The 18,609-nt window shown below is 36.4% G+C and overlaps 1 protein-coding gene across 4 annotated transcripts in view; it reads left to right on the top strand.

The window, feature by feature from the left end:
- The window catches only part of CDC42BPA (CDC42 binding protein kinase alpha), a 235,779-nt gene that overhangs the window by 181,473 nt on the left and 35,697 nt on the right, over window positions 1-18,609 (top strand). The window contains exons 22-25 of one of the 4 annotated variants that reach the window (XM_063304323.1): window positions 8,427-8,465; window positions 13,761-13,880; window positions 17,319-17,399; window positions 18,233-18,338. In XM_063304323.1, the coding sequence (XP_063160393.1) occupies window positions 8,427-8,465; window positions 13,761-13,880; window positions 17,319-17,399; window positions 18,233-18,338 (346 nt within the window). The remainder of the gene's footprint in view (window positions 1-8,426; window positions 8,466-13,760; window positions 13,881-17,318; window positions 17,400-18,232; window positions 18,339-18,609) is intronic. The other 3 variants (XM_063304306.1, XM_063304311.1, XM_063304317.1) reach the window with 3 other exon arrangements.

Genomic DNA, 18,609 nt, shown 5'->3' with positions numbered 1-18,609 from the left:
AAGTAAAGATGAAAACCAACCAATAGTTATCTAAGCCTATTGGATCCAGGGAGAGCCTCTTCAGAAGGCACTGTACTACTGCCTCCTTCAAGACAGTGGGCAGCTCCCCTTTCCATAGCAAGGCATTGGAAATCTGTCTGATCCAGTGGTCACACCTCTGTCTGTCTTTGCAAAAGCCAGGATGGGCAGGGATCCAAGCTACTTGACAACATCCTATCCACTTCTTCAGAGTTCACAGGCCTAAAGGAGTCCCAGATGACACAACAAAATGGTACCCTAGTTACCATTAAAGACTGTCTATGAGAAGTCAAGATTTGAGCAAGTCTGAGAAACTTTGTTGGCAAAATGCTTTTTTAGATCAGTCAGAGTGAATACACTGGAGATCATGACACTGATTTTTCCCCAAAAGAGAGTTTGTAACCTTAAACAAGGCAGCTGGACCATAGCCTGCTAGTGCTATAAAAGGGAAGAGAAATGAGAACATTTTGTCACCCTTATTGCTATGGTGTAGGCCCTAGCATGAGAACACACATGGTGGGATTTGCTTTTTGTCTTCTTTTCTGGCACACCACAGATTGTTTCTGGTACTTCATGTGCATAAGATCATTGAAACCTAGCAAAACTGTAACATGGCTTAACTATACCGAGCCTACTTGGTGCTCCTCCAGAGCAGTTTCAAGAGACTGCTTTGAACAATCAGTGGCACCTCTTTGAGGCTTCACACAGCACTAATAACTTCATATATGTTATTAAACAGTACTAATCACTAGGACACAACTTGAGTTCATGTTTTAAGTTTGTGTTCCTCAGTGCAAATAATTTAGATTTTATGCAGAACTGTGGACAATTACAGCTTACCCTAATTACAATAAAAAAACATTTTTTTCTTTCTCACTTTTTAGAAAAATTAAATGTCTGGGTTCCAGCTGTACTTTTGTAGAGTATACATAGAGGGAGGAGAAATATCCCACCATGAAAAGGAGTTATTGTTGCTTTGCATCTAGTGTCATTCCCTCGAAAAATAGCTTAACAAAATCTTAATGTACTGGTATCCACTTACCTTTTTAAAGAAGATTGCCCTTTAAATTTCATGTTGAACTTAATATGGTCTAGTTAACTAAATATTCTCCATCTGTTTGAATTCCCCAAAATTATGAATTTATAAACTGCTTCAGTTGAGGCAACTCCAAGCAGTTTACAAAAGCAGCAGCTATAGCCAGTGCAACAATAACAATAAAGTATAATAATATCTAATGAAAACCTACAATATATAATTACAGTTAATAAATTACAGTTAATATAACATTCCTGGCACTGGGAGCTCTATAGTACTCAAGTCTCAAAGGCCATTCTGGAACATGCAAGTTGTTATGAGCTTCCAGAAAGTCATGATTCAACTTTCCCCTTGCCCTGGGGAACTTTCCTGTTCAAAAAGGAGAGGAGCACCCATAAAGAATGTCCACGTTTAAATAATCCTGTCACACCTCTTGGTAGGTGGGGACCTTCAACAGCCATTTTCTGTACCCTCAGACTGGGTAGGCAGAATCTATATAGGATAGGTGATCTCAAAGAATCCCAGCCCTTAAGCCATTTACCATGGCTTAACGTTATTAGCATATATGTAAGATGACTTTAGATATATCTATTTATGCAGATTGTTGACTGTTAATGTTATGTAGCTGTTGGATGTGTCTATCACTTCTTTCAGCACCAGGTGTGAAATTTGGGGGGGAAAATTGGAACTGCTAAAGCTTCTACTTCTTCCAAATACAAGTATAGCAGTTACTCTTATTACACTAATAAGAAAGCAGAATTCTTTCATTAATACTTTATACAGTATTACTTTCACACTTTCTACGGTTTCAATTTTTTACCAGGTGTAAGATTAATGCATTCAGATTACTGAGTCCTTCAACAGTTCAATAAGCCATTATTTTTACTGAATTTCAGTTCAGTTGTAAAATAGTATAAAAATATGGAAAATTAGTAATTCACAAAATTAACCTTATTTTCTCCAATAACTTATTGAACAATTGCAGAATCTATCAATATTTTTATGTGCTATTTATACCAATCTTGTCTTCTTTATCTAGGATTGTATCACACTAAACAGAAATTATGAGAAATGTTACTGAGGGTTGTTCATTGGGAACAAATATATTAAATTGATATAAGAGAGCCAGTTTGGTGTAGTGGTTAAGGCAACAGGCTAGAAACCAGGAGACTGTGAGTTCTAGTCCTGCCTTAGGCATGAAAGCTGGCTGGGTAACTTTGGGCCAGTCACTCTCTTTCAGCCCAGCTCACCTCACAGGGTTGTTGTGGGGAAAATAGGACGAGGAAGGAATATTAGGTATGTTTACCACCTTGAGTTATTGATAAAAATAATAAAGCTGGGATAAAAAAAATCTTTAAAAAAATAAGCAAAGCAGGTATAGGAGTAGAAATTCTTGGAAATTATTTTCAGAATCTAGATGTTGTTAACAATTATCATTTTGGTTTGAGCTGGAGCATACTCCCTAACAAGGGAAATTCAAATAACCATTCATTATAAAATTATTGTTATAAACTTGCTTATTAGTAATGCCTCTCAGAATTAATATAACATCTTAGCTAGGTTATTAGAACTGCATACAAATTACTGAACCAGTTTCAAGGCTGGGTAGTGAATTTCTTTGTAGGACAAAGGAGTTTACTTTAGTGTATCATGTCAGCCTCTCCTCATCCTATTTAAATTACATATGATTGTAAAGGCATGACATAGTCTATACTATACTGTGACTTATATTCTTTGATGAGGGAAACAAGAGTACCAGGTAACAATTTAATCTGGCAAATCAAAGGAGAAGTTCTTCACCCTGAACCCCCTTTCTCTTCTTACTCACACATTAACCATTGTGTTACGCAGTTAATTCTAATTGTACGTCCTGTCTCCCACTTACTTCTATATCTGCAGTAGCTACTACTGTTACCATGGCATCAAATGCCCATCAACATCTTGTCCAACCCCCTTACCCAAAAGGAAGAAGACCACTCTAACACTAGAAACAAAGTTAGACATATTACATCACAATGAAGCTGGTGAAGGGTCCTCAGCCCTAGGATAAGCTTGTAACCTGGGCGAATTTACTGTACAACATCATGAAGTATGCTAATAAAATTTGTAGTACCGTGATAACCATGTTTATTAGAAATAGAATAGTAGAAAAGGTGGAGAAACTGCTTTCACTATACATAGAGCAAAAAGAAAGGAAGAAAACATGTCTGAGTAATATAGTACTTAAGAATAAAGCTTTAAAAATTTATGAGCACATTTGTCAATGCATTTGGATTACAAAACTGACACCATAACCTGCAAGCCTCTTTTTTCCAATAGTTCAGTGTCTTTAATTGATAATAGTCTGATCAATATATTTATTGTTATTAATGTAGTCATATTTATAAACTACTTTTATATAATATATCTAATGGTGATCCTTGTTGGCAGAGTGCTAGAAAGCATTTGGCCCAGGAGAGATCAGAATAGTCACACACCAGGCATTTCTATAAAAATAAATTTATTTACAGAAAGCACAAAAAACATATTTACAGGCTTCTGCATTCTCACAGACTCTCAGACAGCTGCTTACTCTCTACATGCCTAAAGAGAAGGAAACTGAAAACTAAATTAACTGCCCTTGCTTCAGGCAATTCAACTATTATCACCTGGAAAGAGGACAATTAAATTCAACCTCTTCACCTGGCCAAAATCATTTGTTACCACAGTAACCTTAATCTGTAGCAGAAAACAGTATACCAAACAATCCTTGTATAGTATTTAGTTTGAAAGTTATCCAATGTCATTCAATGAATCACATAGCTGAACAGAAATTGAACTTGGGTCTCACTCCCAGTTTAAATGCTGCTTCACCCTGGTTATAAAAAGCAAAGCATCCTAGGATAAAAAGTTACGGTACATTTTGTTTTTTATCATTAGTCTATGGGAATGTTAAATGTTCATGTTAAATGACCAGACTTTCTTGGAGACCAATTGTTGCCTTTTCTTCCAAATTTAGGGACCAGTAATTGGAAGGAATTCTGCACATTTAATACACTACCCATCTTTCTTCCCTATGTAGGCAAATAAAAATGGAAAGAAGCAGCAGAAAGGATCTAAGACCCTACCAAGATCCTTACTTCCTTGAACTTTTTAGCTAAACTGTGCGCCTTGTAAAAGACAATAACACAATATAGTCTTAATATCAGAATATTGTCTTAACAACTGTCTACAGCATTAGAAGCCCCAGCCTGTCCAACAAACTTGAGTACTGATAACTAACTTCTACTTTTGAAATAATTTCTTCTAATATTAGATCATTTCTCCCCCATTTCTGTAGGCTGGAAATTGTTGTTTATTCGTTCAGTCACTTCTGACTCTTTGTGACTCAGCCCATGCCAGAGCTTCCTGTTGGTCGTCGCCACCCCCAGTTCCCCCAAGGACGAGTCCATCACCTCTAGAATATCATCCATCCATCTTGCCCTTGGTTGGCCCCTCTTCCTTTTGCCCTCCACTCCCCCTAGCATCAGCATCTTCTCCAGGGTGTCCTGTCTTCTCATTATGTGGCCAAAGTATTTCAGTTTTGCCTTTAATATCATTCCCTCAAGTAAGCAGTCTGGCTTTGTTTCCTGGAGGATGGACTGGTTTGATCTTCTTGCAGTCCAAGGCACTCTCAGAATTTTCCTCCAACACCACAGTTCAAAAGCATCGATTTTCCTTCGCTCAGCCTTCCTTATGGTCCAGCTCTCTCAGCCATATGTTACTACAGGGAACACCATTGCTTTAACTATGCGGACCTTTGTTGTCAGTGTGATGTCTCTGCTCTTAACTATTTTGTTGAGATTTGTCATTGCTCTCCTCCAAAGAATTAAACGTCTTCTGATTTCCTGTCTGCAGTCAGCATCTGCAGTAATCTTTGCACCTAGAAATACAAAGTCTGTCACTGCCTCTACTTTTTCTCCCTCTGTTTGCCAGTTATCAATCAAGCTGGTTGTCATAATCTTGGTTTTTTTGAGGTTTAGCTGCAAGCCAGCTTTTGCACTTTTTTCTTTCACCTTTGTCATAAGGCTCCTCAGTTCCTCTTCGCTTTCAGCCATCAAACTGGTATCATCTGCATATATGAGATTGTTAATGTTTCTTCCAGTGATTTTAACCCCAGCCTTGGATTCTACAAGCCCAGCACGTTGCATGAAGTGTTCTGCATACAAGTTGAATAGATAGGGTGAGAGTATACAGCCCTGCCGTACTCCTTTCCCAATCTTAAACCAGTCCGTTGTTCCGTGGTCTGTTCTTACCATTGCTACTTGGTCGTTATACAGATTCCTCAGGAGGCAGACAAGATGGCCTGGTATCCCCATACCACTAAGAACTTGCCACAATTTGTTATGGTCCACACAGTCAAAGGCTTTAGAATAGTCAATAAAACAGAAATAGATATTTTTCTGAAACTCCCTGGCTTTTTCCATTATCCAGCAGATATTGGCAATTTGGTCTCTAGTCCCTCTGCCTTTTCTAAACCCAGCTTGTACATCTGGCAATTCTCGCTCCATGAACTGCTGAAGTCTACCTTGCAGGATCTTGAGCATTACCTTACTGGCATGTGAAATGAGTGCCACTGTTCGATTGTTTGTACATTCTTTAGTGTTTCCCTTTTTTGGTATGGGGATATAAGTGGATTTTTTCCAATCTGATGGCCATTCTTGTGTTTTCCAAATTTGCTGGCATATAGCATGCATTACCTTGACAGCATCATCTTGCAAGATTTTGAACAGTTCAGCTGGGATACCATCCTCTCCTGCTGCCTTGTTATTAGCAATGCTTCTTAAGGCCCACTCAACCTCACTCTTCAGGATGTCTGGCTCTAGCTCCCTGACCACACCGTCAAAGCTATCCCCGATATTGTTATCCTTCCTATACAGGTCTTTTGTATATTCTTGCCACCTTTTCTTGATCTCTTCTTCTTCTGTTAGGTCCTTGCCATCTTTGTTTTTGATCATACCCATTTTTGCCTGGAATTTACCTCCGATGTTTCTAATTTTCTGGAAGAGGTCTCTTGTCCTTCCTATTCTATTGTCTTCTTCCACTTCCGCGCATTGCTTGTTTAAAATAATTCCTTATCTCTTCTGGCTAACCTCTGGGATTTTGCATTTAATTGGGCATATCTCCCCCTATCACTGTTGCCTTTTGCTTTCCTTCTTTCTTGGGCTACTTCTAGTGTCTCAGCAGACAGCCATTTTGCCTTCTTGGTTTTCTCTTTCTTTGGGATGTATTTTGTTGCCGCCTCCTGAACAATGTCGCGAACTTCTGTCCAGAGTTCTTCTGGGACCCTATCTACTAAGTCCAGTCCCTTAAATCTATTCTTCACCTCCACTGCATATTCCTTAGGAATATTAGTGAGCTCATATCTAGCTGATCTGTGGGTCTTCCCTAATCTCTTTAGTCTGATCCTAAATTGTGCAAGAAGAAGTTCGTGATCTGAACTACAGTCAGCTCCAGGTCTTGTTTTTACCGACTGTATAGATGTCCGCCACCTTTGGCTGCAAAGGATGCAGTCAATCTGATTTCGGTGTTGTCCATCTGGTGAAGTCCATGTATAAAGCCGTCTCTTAGGTTGCTGGAAGAGAGTGTTTGTCATGCAGAGTGAGTTGTCTTGGCAAAATTCTATCAGCCTATATCCTGCTTCATTTTGTTCTCCCAGGCCATGCTTACCTGTAATTCCAGGTGTCATTTGACTGCCCACCTTAGCATTCCAGTCTCCTGTAATGAAAATAACATCTCTTTTAGGCGTATTGTCCAGTAGGTGCTGCAGATCCTCATAGAACTAATCTACTTCAGCTTCTTCAGCATCTGTGGTTGGGGCATATATTTGGGTCGCTGTGATGTTAAATGGCTTACACTGAATTTGAATTGAGATCATTCTCAATTCTGGAAATAGCGTTGTCAAAATAAACTTCCTCAGTAGCTAAATCAAGTCTAAGCAACTTGCATCCCACAAGTCAACTTATTAGGTATGTTTTGTTGCCCACAGAGTAGGACTACAGCTGACTAAATTACCAAGTTTTACTGATTACTTGGACATTGTGGATTACTTAGCAAGTCAAAATATTTGTGTTAAAAGGCTGTTATATGGCTTCACCCCTGCTCTAAAAGTTCCTTATTTGCTTACCACAGTCTGAGTTGAAAGGTTATTTAAGGCTTCAGAGTTTATTGAGGAAGGTTCATGGTTATGTTGCCCATAAAACTCAGGGACCCAAACTGACATGGACCTGGAAAGAACCTAGTCCCTGAATTTGAGAGAGAAACACCCAATACGTTTGCAAAGTGGTTCTCCCTCCTTCCCACATAATAAGAACCACAAATACCTCAGGCAAAGTGAAAGGTGTTTTATTAAGGGGGGGTCAAGTGTATTATATATGGTACAGAAACAAATGATACATACATTTGACATGTGATGTGTCAGAAAGCAACAAATCAAACAATAAAAGACATTGATTAGATGCAAGACAGACACCCTTAGAATATGATCCATCTCCTCCTTTCCCACCCAGGTTGTCACTTGCAACACTCAAGGATTTCAGAATACAGCTCTGTTGTTTGATTGACTGTCTGAAAGCATTAGTTTTTGCACATCAAAGGAAATAGCTTTGGCTCAAACGAATAATATCGTTTCCTAAAGTTCAAGAGGAGGCATGGATGCCATGCTAAAGTGCTAATATTACCTTTATTAAAATGCTAATAATGAAGCCTAAAATTCTATGTAACAGTTACATTACATTATATAAGCTCTGAAAGACCAAATAATAAATAAAACATTGTTTCTTGCACTCATCATAAAGCTATAAGATCCAGTGTGACTTGGAATGCATTTTTGCATTTAATGTGTAAGTTTTTTTTAAAGTGTAAAGTAGCATTAGCAAGGATAAGCAAATTATGACTGAGATTGTAGCAGACAAAAAGGAAAAAAAAAATATTTCCCTCCCATTGCAGTCCTTAAAGAAGCTGGCATTTTCTTTTGAGAAATCTCCATTGGCATCAATAAGCAGACATTTATCATGGGCTGCAGCAGGGAAGGTCTGCTGCATTCCCAATAATTATCAGGCTCAATTCCTGATAATATTTGCATTAAAAAAGGCAGAGGAGCATTTAATATGGAATTGACCTTTAGTCTAAAACAGAAGTTTGTTTAGACAAGTGATGCTTTAAAAAGTATATTTGAAAGTAATTGTTTCTTGTGTGCTGATGTTTCTTCTCATTTATGTTAAAGAAGTCCCTGGTACATGAAAATCTGTCTTTACAATGCAAAATGATATCAGTCTCTGTATAGACATGTGGATTGGAAGAATGTCTCTTTCCATTATGTTTTGTTAACAGTCTCCTCCTTTCTCTGTTAAAGCGCTCTCCCTCCTGTATTCCAGCTCAGAAAGGCAGACGTGTAAGAGGATGTCTTGTGTGTTGCCTTTTAGTTTTTCATATCATGGACATAGCTTTGCCTTCGTTCAGTGTAGACCATTTTCCTTGATATTTTTTATGGCTTGCATATTTATCTTGCTGCTTGTTTTGTGCTACTGCTTTTCCTCTGTTTTCCTTCTGTTTAACACTGTTCATTAAGTGCAAAGCTTTGAGAATGTGCGTGGTGGTTTTATTCTCAGTTTTATGCTCTTGGCTTTAGAATGTCACAAAAACAAAGCAAAACAAAAATTACTGTAAAATCCACCTGTTTGTTTAGATGATGGGGAGCAATTTGTAAATAATGTTATTTTACAAATATTTTTTTATAAATCAGACAAATCTGTTTCATGTACATTTATAATACTGTGCTTCAATCTTAAACACATTAGACTGTAATAGACGTTTAGCAAAGCAGAAATCTGTCTTCCTAATCCATGTCATCACCGAATTATGAGCAGGATTATTAATTCTGTCAATCTTAGTTTGGCTGACATTAAAAGGAATACCAAAGTCTTGTCCAGAACTCATTTGATTAACGTAAGAGGTGATTAGCATCTTCCAGTCTGAGAACATTATACAGTAATTGGTCTGGCAGTTGATGTTTAGCCTAGTACACTAAACTTCCTCACACACAAACACACATATATAATGATCTGCAAATTAACCTTCAAGCATTCAGAGGTGTACCTGTGTGTGTATGTATTAGGGCTATGCAAAGTATTCTTGCATGTTAACTGCAAACAAAGTACCACATACAGCCACATACAGTATTTTAGAAGCCTTTCACAGTTGCCTTGAAGGCTATCCTCGTTGTCTGTGCTTATCTATGCATGCACAGGTACTTCACCTTGGTGGTGGTCCTGTTCAAAATACTGGCTGTGCATGTGTGCATGCATGGACAACCATTGAAGTAGTTACACCAAGTCCTCTGGAGGGCATGGTTGCTTTAATGTTTCAAAGAATGCTGCTTTGCTTAGGCTAAAGTGCTTTGTGCAACATTATCATCATCATTATTAATATTAATATTATTTTATCCCACCTTTAAAAAATATATATATTCAGCTCAAATCAAGGTGGCAAACATACCTAATAGTCCTACCTCTTATTTTCCCCACAACAAGCACCCTTTTTTTCAAATACATGTTACAGCTTAGTTATATACAGTACTGTGCAGTCTTAGGCCACCATTAGATTTGTTGTTTTAGCAATGGTATAATGACCATATATAATTATCTCTTAGTCTCTTTATTAGAATACAACCAGAAAATATAAGACATTTGAATGCAGTATTCAAAAACAGGAAAAAAAATCAGAAAAAACAGCTTCCATAGGCTAAAGTGGCAAGTATTTAGTGTGACCTCCCCTTACACTAGAGCAACAGCAGGCACCTGGCTCCCGTAAACCTAAATGGAATGGAACCCTAAATACTGTCATTGCTAACACCTGTATATGTCCTACTATTTCATGCCAAAATGACTGCTGAGGAAAAGGTCTTGTACACCAGGTTTGTGCAAGACATGCTTGAGCATTACATACAGTATATACACATGTTGTATGAGTGTAATTCATTGGAAGCTTGCTAAGAAGACCAACTTTCAATCACATCATTCCAGTCAAAATGCCAAAGATCACAGAATTGGACAGACATAAAATCATACTTTTGCATCAGCAAGGCCACTCTCAAAGGGAAATCAACAAACAAACTGGATACTCAAGATGTGGTTTTCAAGCTGTTATAAAGAAATTTAAAGAATCAGGAGAGGTCAAGGACAAAAAAAAGGACTGGAAGGCCAAGAAAACTTTCAAAGTCTGGTGAGAAGTTCCTCATAGTTTGTTCTTTGAGAGACCGGAGGAAGTCCAGCAGGGATCTGGCTCAGCATCTGGCAGCTGCATCGGGATGCCACGTTGACCCTTCTATAGTCTGAAGAAGCTTGATCAGGTATGATCTTCATGGAAGAGTAGCAGCCAAGAAACCACTTTTGCGGAAGGGGAACAGGGTGAAAAGGCTAAGATACGCTAAAGCCCACAAAGATTGGAATGAGGATCAGTGGAAAAGAGTATTATGGAGTGATGAATCCAAGTTTGAAATTTTGGGGTCCAATCATCGACAATACGTGAGAAGAAGAGTTGGAGAGAGATGGACGAATGAGTGCTTGTGGCCTTCAGTGAAACACGGAGGGTCTGTCCTGGTTTGGGGCTGCATTTCTGCCTGTGGTGTTGGCGATATTGTCCGTATTGATGGGATCATGAATGCTGAAAAGTACAGACAGGTTTTAATTCATCGTGCCATTCCTTCTGGAAAGTGCCTGACTGGGAATGGTTTCGTTTTTAAGCATGGTAACAATCCCAAGCACACTGCTAATGCAGTGAAATCATATTTAGCAAGAAAAACAGCTGATAAAACACAGTCATGGACTGGCCTCCACAGAGTCCAGACCTGAATATTATAGAGGCAGTACGGGATCACCTGGACAGAGAAAGAAATAAAAGATAACCTACATCTGAAGAACTCTGGGAAGTGCTAAAAGAAGCCTGGTATAATATACCAGAAGATTACTTCAGAAAACTTCAGGACAGTCTCCCCAAAAGAGTTCAAGATGTGCTTAGAGCCAAGGAAGGTCACACTAAATACTGACTTTTGCCCGAAGAAGCCATTTTGTTCTGAAAATTGTGTTTGTTTAAATTTTGTGTAAATATTTCCTCTATTTTCTGTTTGTATTTTAATACAGAGACCAAAAAATAATTATGGATGGTCATTAAAACTTTGCTAAAACAACAAAGCTGGTGGTGGCCTAAGACTTTTGCTCACTACTGTACACAAACATACATACCCTTGTACTGTGTCCCGGGGCTAGCCAGTGTTCTCAGACTGAATTATGCTAATTATCTATGATGTCATGGAAAGATGGAAGGTGGGTTTCAGACTAGATATTGTAGGGACACCTTCCTAAAAGCCACTTTTACCAGTGTTAAGAACAGCACTTTGCAAGCAACTTAGATTACAAACATAAGCAATTTATGTACTCCAGTCTTTTCTACTTCCCTTTTGTTTTTCTATGTTCTTATTTATTGAAGAAATAAAAATAGCAAAAAGGGAGCATTAAAAAAGCTACATCTGTGTGCTTCCCATAATATTTTTATTTCCTGCATTCCTTGCTAATACATAGATATACCATCTGATGTGATAGATATTTTGCCAAAAGTATGGTAGGCTTTTTCTGAAAAAATGGCTGATACAATGCCCAGGACAGATGGAAAAGATTACTTCAGTGCCTGTCTAACATCTGTTGGTCTTGAGTGAGGTTTTCAGTAAGTAACAGAAAAGAAGTCCCTGATGTTCAGAGGCTTATGATGTTATATTTAATAATGGTGGAATCTGAGTGTAGAAAAGAATTTCTGCTAATGATTGCTGCAGTGCTTGAAATAATTTACATACAGGTAGCGAAGAGGTGTATTGATAATCATGTAGCGTTTATTATAGCCTCTGCAGATTGAAGTGGCATGCGCATTTTATAAATAAATAAATAAGTTGGTTAAACAATGCTACGCCTATATTTTAAAAGAAGTACTGAATTGCATTCTGAATTTCAGTTACTGTTTGCCTGATATAAGCACTTGCAATAAATGAGAAACATTATGTTAAACAAAATAAAGGAACAGAAATTATCATTCACCTCTTCTCTACTGATGGTTTATTCAAGAGGCATACACACACACAAATGCACACAAACATTTATATGTACACATATATAAGGAAGATTCTTAGATATGTTTTATCTGCTGTTTTTGTGTTCTCAGAACAACAAATCATGCTCTAACGTTTTTGTTAAACTTAAAAAGTAACCTGCTTTCGATATGATTTCTATGAAGCATAATCAGTACAAAATAGAAATTCATAGATATGTAGGTTTAAACCAAAGTAAATAATTTGACTATTTTATGTTGGAAAATGTAATTTTTGACTGATATATCCCAAATAATGACACTGAACTAGAGAAAAGGTTAGCTAGCTGGAGATCAACAATTCAACTAAACAGAGATTTTCCAAAAAGAGTACTTTTTCTTAAAATATATTTTAATTAAACTAAACCTACAGTGTTTTGGCACTGTAGGAAAATAATGAAAATATGTCCTGTACACCATTGTGCATATTTCTCTTAAAAAAAAAAATGTATCCATGACTTAAATATCATATTACATACCGATAAAAGTAAATTTGAAAACATAGATCAGGATGTCACTGTCATCTTTAGAAATTTATCCTTTATTGGAGCAAACCTGATCAATGTTTTTTTGTTGAAAAGTGTGGGCTAATATCACTTATTAAAATATAATATATTAAAATTGATTTATTTACTAATTGACTAGTATCATGATACTGTCATCTATTGTGACTATTTATTAATAACCTTCCTAATGTATTTTATCATGAATTCTTTGAAATAGCTTTTAAATATGAAATTAAAATTAACATGCAACGTATGTTAATTGTTAACATATAACAAATGTTTCTAAAATATTGTTTCCGGATTATAAAAGAATCAAAATCTGTGGAGTCCTTGGTGCTCTCTGAGCTTGATTGTTTGCTTGCAGAAGTTTCATTACCCAATGAATCAAAACCTATCAAGCTTATCTCTTATAATTACTTCATAAAAGAACACCAGAAGCCTAAAAATGTAGCCATAGCCATAGTAAATTTATTTCATTATCAGAACTATTGACAAATAAATGCTGAGGGTAGATTTCACTGAGCCTTGCATCAATGCAGTTTCAGAAGAATTGGCATTATGCTGACATGGTTCACAGGTACTCAGATTTTCAAACTATAGGTATGTGCACCACATTGAGTTGACCAAATATAAATATATACAATAAAAGTTGGGATAAAATAATAATAATGATTATTACTTCCTTTTTTAAAAAAAAAATCTAGTGTAATTCATCTGCATTTCCATGTCACAGCAAGTGGCAGCATCTACTCAACCTAATATTTGGATGATAGGAAATCTCATGCCTGTAGACTAGATTGCAAAATGGGAAAAAAATCTTGGAAAAAGGGAATGGCAAACCATTTCTGTATTGTTCCCAGCAGTCATCCGGAGACAGGAGCCAAACTTTATTCAAAGGAGACTCCACATTTATGTTATTTGCATTTCTATGTTTTTGAGAACTGGTGCTTATCAAATGTGGCTTCTTAATATTCTTCCCCCTTTTTCCTTTCCTTTCATTTTCCGTTTCTTTTCTTTTGCTTGTTTCTATCCCTTGGTTGTTTCTCTAGATTGATTCTGTTGAAAATTTTACCTTATCTAATACGCCTTCGCGGGATGAAGATATCAAGTATCATCTTCATTCAAGATCTAGGTCCCCTTCCACAGCTAGTGACATTGAACCAATTGAGGTACTTTCTGTTAGAACATTTGTTTAAGAATTGTCCATCCCATACCTCAGTTTCAAAAAGATTCAGAATGAATTTGACTGCAATCCTGTGCAAATGTAATATGGAGTAAGCTCAGTTGAATTAAGTGGGAATTATATTTGTATCAACACATAAAGGTTATATACTCATAACATGTTGACTGTGACATCCTTTCCTTGGTGAATTAACTCACCCCAATGGATGATGATGATGATGATGATATTATTATTATTATTATTAATATTAATATTAATATTGATTTGTTATGGCCACCCACTCCAGCAGATTCTGGGTGGCTTACAAAATCCAACCCCCCCAAAAAACCAATAAAAACAGTTAAAAACATAAAACAACTCATTCACTCCTGGACTAAAAAAAACAATAACAAGAAACCACAACAGGGCCCCTACAAACACATTAGCCTCAGGCCTGGGACCAGAACCAGAACCAGGTCTTAAGCGCTTTCCAGAATCTCAGGAGAGAGTCCATATCACTTTTAGCACATGAGTTAGGATATTTTGGTCAGTCATTCCCTTAGCACAAAGAAGGCTTGAAGGCCATTGTTTCACTTTATGATTCTTTTTTTATTATTAGAGTGTGGAGAAAAACCTGTGACCATCATGGAGAGATCTGGGAGAACTTACCCACTCCCACCTGTTTCTGCCTGTTTTTCACACTCCTTCACATAGCTAGAGAAGGAGTTAAAACTAAAATGATGATAGAATGCGCAGAGAGGGTTAATTTTCTGTAGCTTCTCTAGGATTTCATAATGATCATGGAAGTCAGAAAGGGTATTCAGGTAAGTAGTTCAGATAACATGTAGAAAATTAGTTGACCAAGGAAGTTACCCTCAGGATGAATTGGTTTGGACATTTAACTGGGTTTAGTTGTTCACATGACATCCTGTTCCCCCAATGAGCCAATTAGGCATAAAGTCTCACTGTCTGTACTTAGCATACCTATTAAGAGGATATTATTCCAATGATTTTACAAGTTTTTCAAATCAGTCAGCACACAAACATGCTGTATTTTTGGCAGACAAAAATTTAATAAATATATAAAGGCCCGTATAAATTATCCCTTGGAGAACAGGAGCAAGATGGCGCGCGCACACACACACACACATATTCTAACATGTAGTTATGTTAATGTGTAAAATTGCTCATATAGAAACCAAATACAGGGAGAAAATAATATACCCATTGGTACAGTTCATTGCTGCTGCTGTTACTTTCTTTCAGATATCAGTTGCATCTAGAATGAAGCATTGTTTCTTTTGTTCTTCTTCAGTAAGCCGCTGATTCCATTAGTTCTTTGCCAAGGAACTTACCAGATAGCTTGTAATGTTCCTTGTGGTGACCTTTTGGGGTTTGGTTGTTAACTTCTGTGTTGTAGAAGCCTGTTGGTCAGGCTCTGTCAGGCCAAGATTTTAAATATAAGCTACCATCTTTGCTGCGGAGCAAACTTTTTTGTGAAACTGACAACAGTTTCAAAAATAGCTTGCAATATGGCATAGATGGGTGGAATATATATCACCAATTCTAAGAAAACAATTCATTTCATGAGGCTGCTAGAAGCACCATGTAGTTGTCTCCTGATGGAGGATTGTTTCGTTACTTTTTGGATGGAAGCATTGTTCTTCAGAACATTTCTTGGATTTTGTTATTAAACTGACTTTTCATGGAAACCCTAATTTCACAGTTCACATGTCACATTACATATTCTTCCTTTCTTGCATGTTTTGATGTTCAAATCCCACTAGAGTATTCAAATATGGAATACTTCTCCTGTCTTTATAGTGCAGTTGTACGCATGAATGCTTTTACTTTAATATAAATTATTCTTTTTAAATTATTGTTTTACAATTGACACTGTTTGCAATGTTAGGCTACTTAGCTACTTTATGCTATAGTTCCTGAAGTCATTGTCCATTTACAGCCATCTCCCATTAGTAAACCAGCCATGTCCTATAGCTGGTTTCTTGTTTGTTTGTTTGTTTGTTTAGATATTTAAAAAGGAACAGAATCTAAAAGAAAAAGTAAGAAAAATGAAAAAACAATAAAAAGATTTGTAAGCAAGGTTAAATAAAAATGTCAAAGTAACTTAGATTAGTGCCGCTATTTAAGGCTTCAGGACATTATTAAAGTTAAGTCAATATTCAATAATTAAAAGCAATAGCCAGTGTAATATGAATGATAAATCAAAAATCATTCTGATTTGTGATTTTGCATAAATTAGCCTTGTGGGCACATGCTGTCACAATCCCCTGTTATAAACAGAAGAGCAGTTGTAAAAGAATGCAGCTTTCTATCATGACACCTAAACACTGACCATGAGCTTGTCAGCAGATAATCAAGCATATTTATTTTATGTATATTATACACTATAATATTTTTATATGGTGATTACTTAAAACCTACACATATTTTTCATCATGATAGACTAAGCAGTTTATAACAGTGATAGTACATTTGTTATCAACCTTATAATTCTTGGTGAAATATGCTTCAGAAAAGTTTATGCTCCTTTAACAATATTTTTATTTAGGTCACTAGCTACTACTGAATCATTTTATTAGACTCCTTGGCTACACTCGTAAGAGTATTTACCACACAGAACAATCGCATGAAAGCCTTTACTTAATACCTGCCTGAACTTACAGAACATACTTCTATAAGAAGTATGAATCCAATATTAGTACAGCGGTAATCAGCCAAACACCAACTTAATGATGTTTAGTTCAATTGAATTTAGATATATGGTAGACAGTGAACAAAACTGTGCAGATTTTTGAAAGAGGTGCTTCTTCACAAAACCTATTAGTACAAATGAAACACCCCTCCTCAGGAAGGTAAAGTGGCCGTATGGTGTGGAATGGTCAGCATGGCTGCCTGAAAAGCTTTCTTGGGTCTCTGCATGCCCGTTGCATGGACAGCTGCTTTGCTTTGCTGGCAGCCCCAAGGGAGCACCGTTTGATTAACAAAAAATTTTTTTATTATGCACATCCAAAAGATTAATCCTCAGAGTCTCTATGTGAATGCTTTATGACATCTTTGTCCCCACCATTAGAAAATTAGAAAACTCAAACTCCTGAATAATAAATTATAGTTGTTACCAATAATTATATATTTATGTATCTATGAGTATTTGAAGCTTTTCCAGTAAACCAATTACTTAAAATGTGTTTACCTTGATAAGTCAGTTTAGTTATGGTAAAGACTGAAAAGCATTTAAATATTTTGCAAATGAGGAAGTCCCTGAGCATGTTACCCAAATAAATGTGTTTTTTTTCATTTATATGCTGCCTTCAAGTTCTTGTGCCCTTTTTTGCACCAGTTTGCTTATATCAAGAGCATTTAATGATGGGGGGTGGGGGGGTTAATATTAATATAAATTAATGTTCACCATATATGTGCTCAGGTTTCAGATCATCCTTTGCGTCCAGTTCATACACCAACCATGAGGTCACCATATATTGGTTCAGGACTCTCTGTGCCAAAGGTATTGATTCAAATATTCTGATTAGAACCTATGCTAAAATCTTAGCCAACTCATACATCAACTTTTTTGATCCTCCACCACTTACTTGTGAATAAGGATGCTGTTGTTAGTATCAATAAGGATTAAACCAGTTTTGGCAGAAACAATTCTTTATGTTATATGTGTTCAAATATGCTTAGACAGCATACAACATTTATTTCCCTTTTCCTATTTTGAAAAGACTCACTGTGTGCTAGGCTAACTGTTATGAAAGGAAAGAGATTATGTACTTCTTTGGTCATATGTACATATTTTCTAATTCATTACCGAAATGTAGTAACCTATTCTCTATTAGGGCATCATTACATGGAAGCATAATGGTTTACTGATCATCAAATGGTCTTGAAAGCTAAGGGAAGCAAACCCAATTTGTTTCTGCGTAGTCTTATAATAAATATTCTACCAGTGAGAGGGTAGTGCATTAGACACTAACGTACTTTACTATGAAAAAAACAGAATTTTAAAACACAAGATACTCTTTCTCTTGTCCCTTTTTTGGATAGTGATCCACTTATTTTGAACATTTATTTGATTCTTTAGACTGTTTCTATAAAATATACAGCATGTAAATATAGGGTATAAGGTAATGATTCTGTTCTCTGAATGGTAATTAATTGTGATTGAACAAGTGTAAGATGTAGGAATAGCTTGGAAATTTTAAAACTGAAAAATTAACTCTAATGTTATTAATGAAACAAAACTAGACTATTAATGTAATATGCACCAATTTAAGAATGATTCTTTTAATGCTCAAGGAATTTGTCACCAGATCTGTACTTCTATTTGCTTTACAGCCTAAGGCCCATCAGTTTGTAGTAAAATCCTTTAACACCCCTACCAAATGCAATCAGTGCACATCATTGATGGTTGGCTTAATAAGACAGGGCTGTACCTGTGAAGGTAGGTCTGGCATCTGTTTGTTCTTACTAAGAATTATAAAATATTTATTATATGACAAGTAAACAGTAATTGAATGTTAATACCATTTTTTAACTGTATTACAGTTTTGTGCCTTTTAAAATTTCAGGGACAATTTTCTCTAGCTTAGTATAATACAATATAGTCAGAATATGTCATAATATTGGTTTAGATCAGTGATTGCAATACAGGTAGTCCTCGACATATGACTGTTCATTTTATGACAGCCTCGGAATGGGTGCTTTACAGCCTG

This window comes from Candoia aspera, chromosome 1 (assembly GCF_035149785.1).
Source record: "Candoia aspera isolate rCanAsp1 chromosome 1, rCanAsp1.hap2, whole genome shotgun sequence".
NCBI classification, from domain to species: Eukaryota; Metazoa; Chordata; class Lepidosauria; order Squamata; family Boidae; genus Candoia; species Candoia aspera.
Note: the sequence above shows the minus strand (reverse complement) of the source record. Positions and strands in the feature narration are given on the sequence as shown.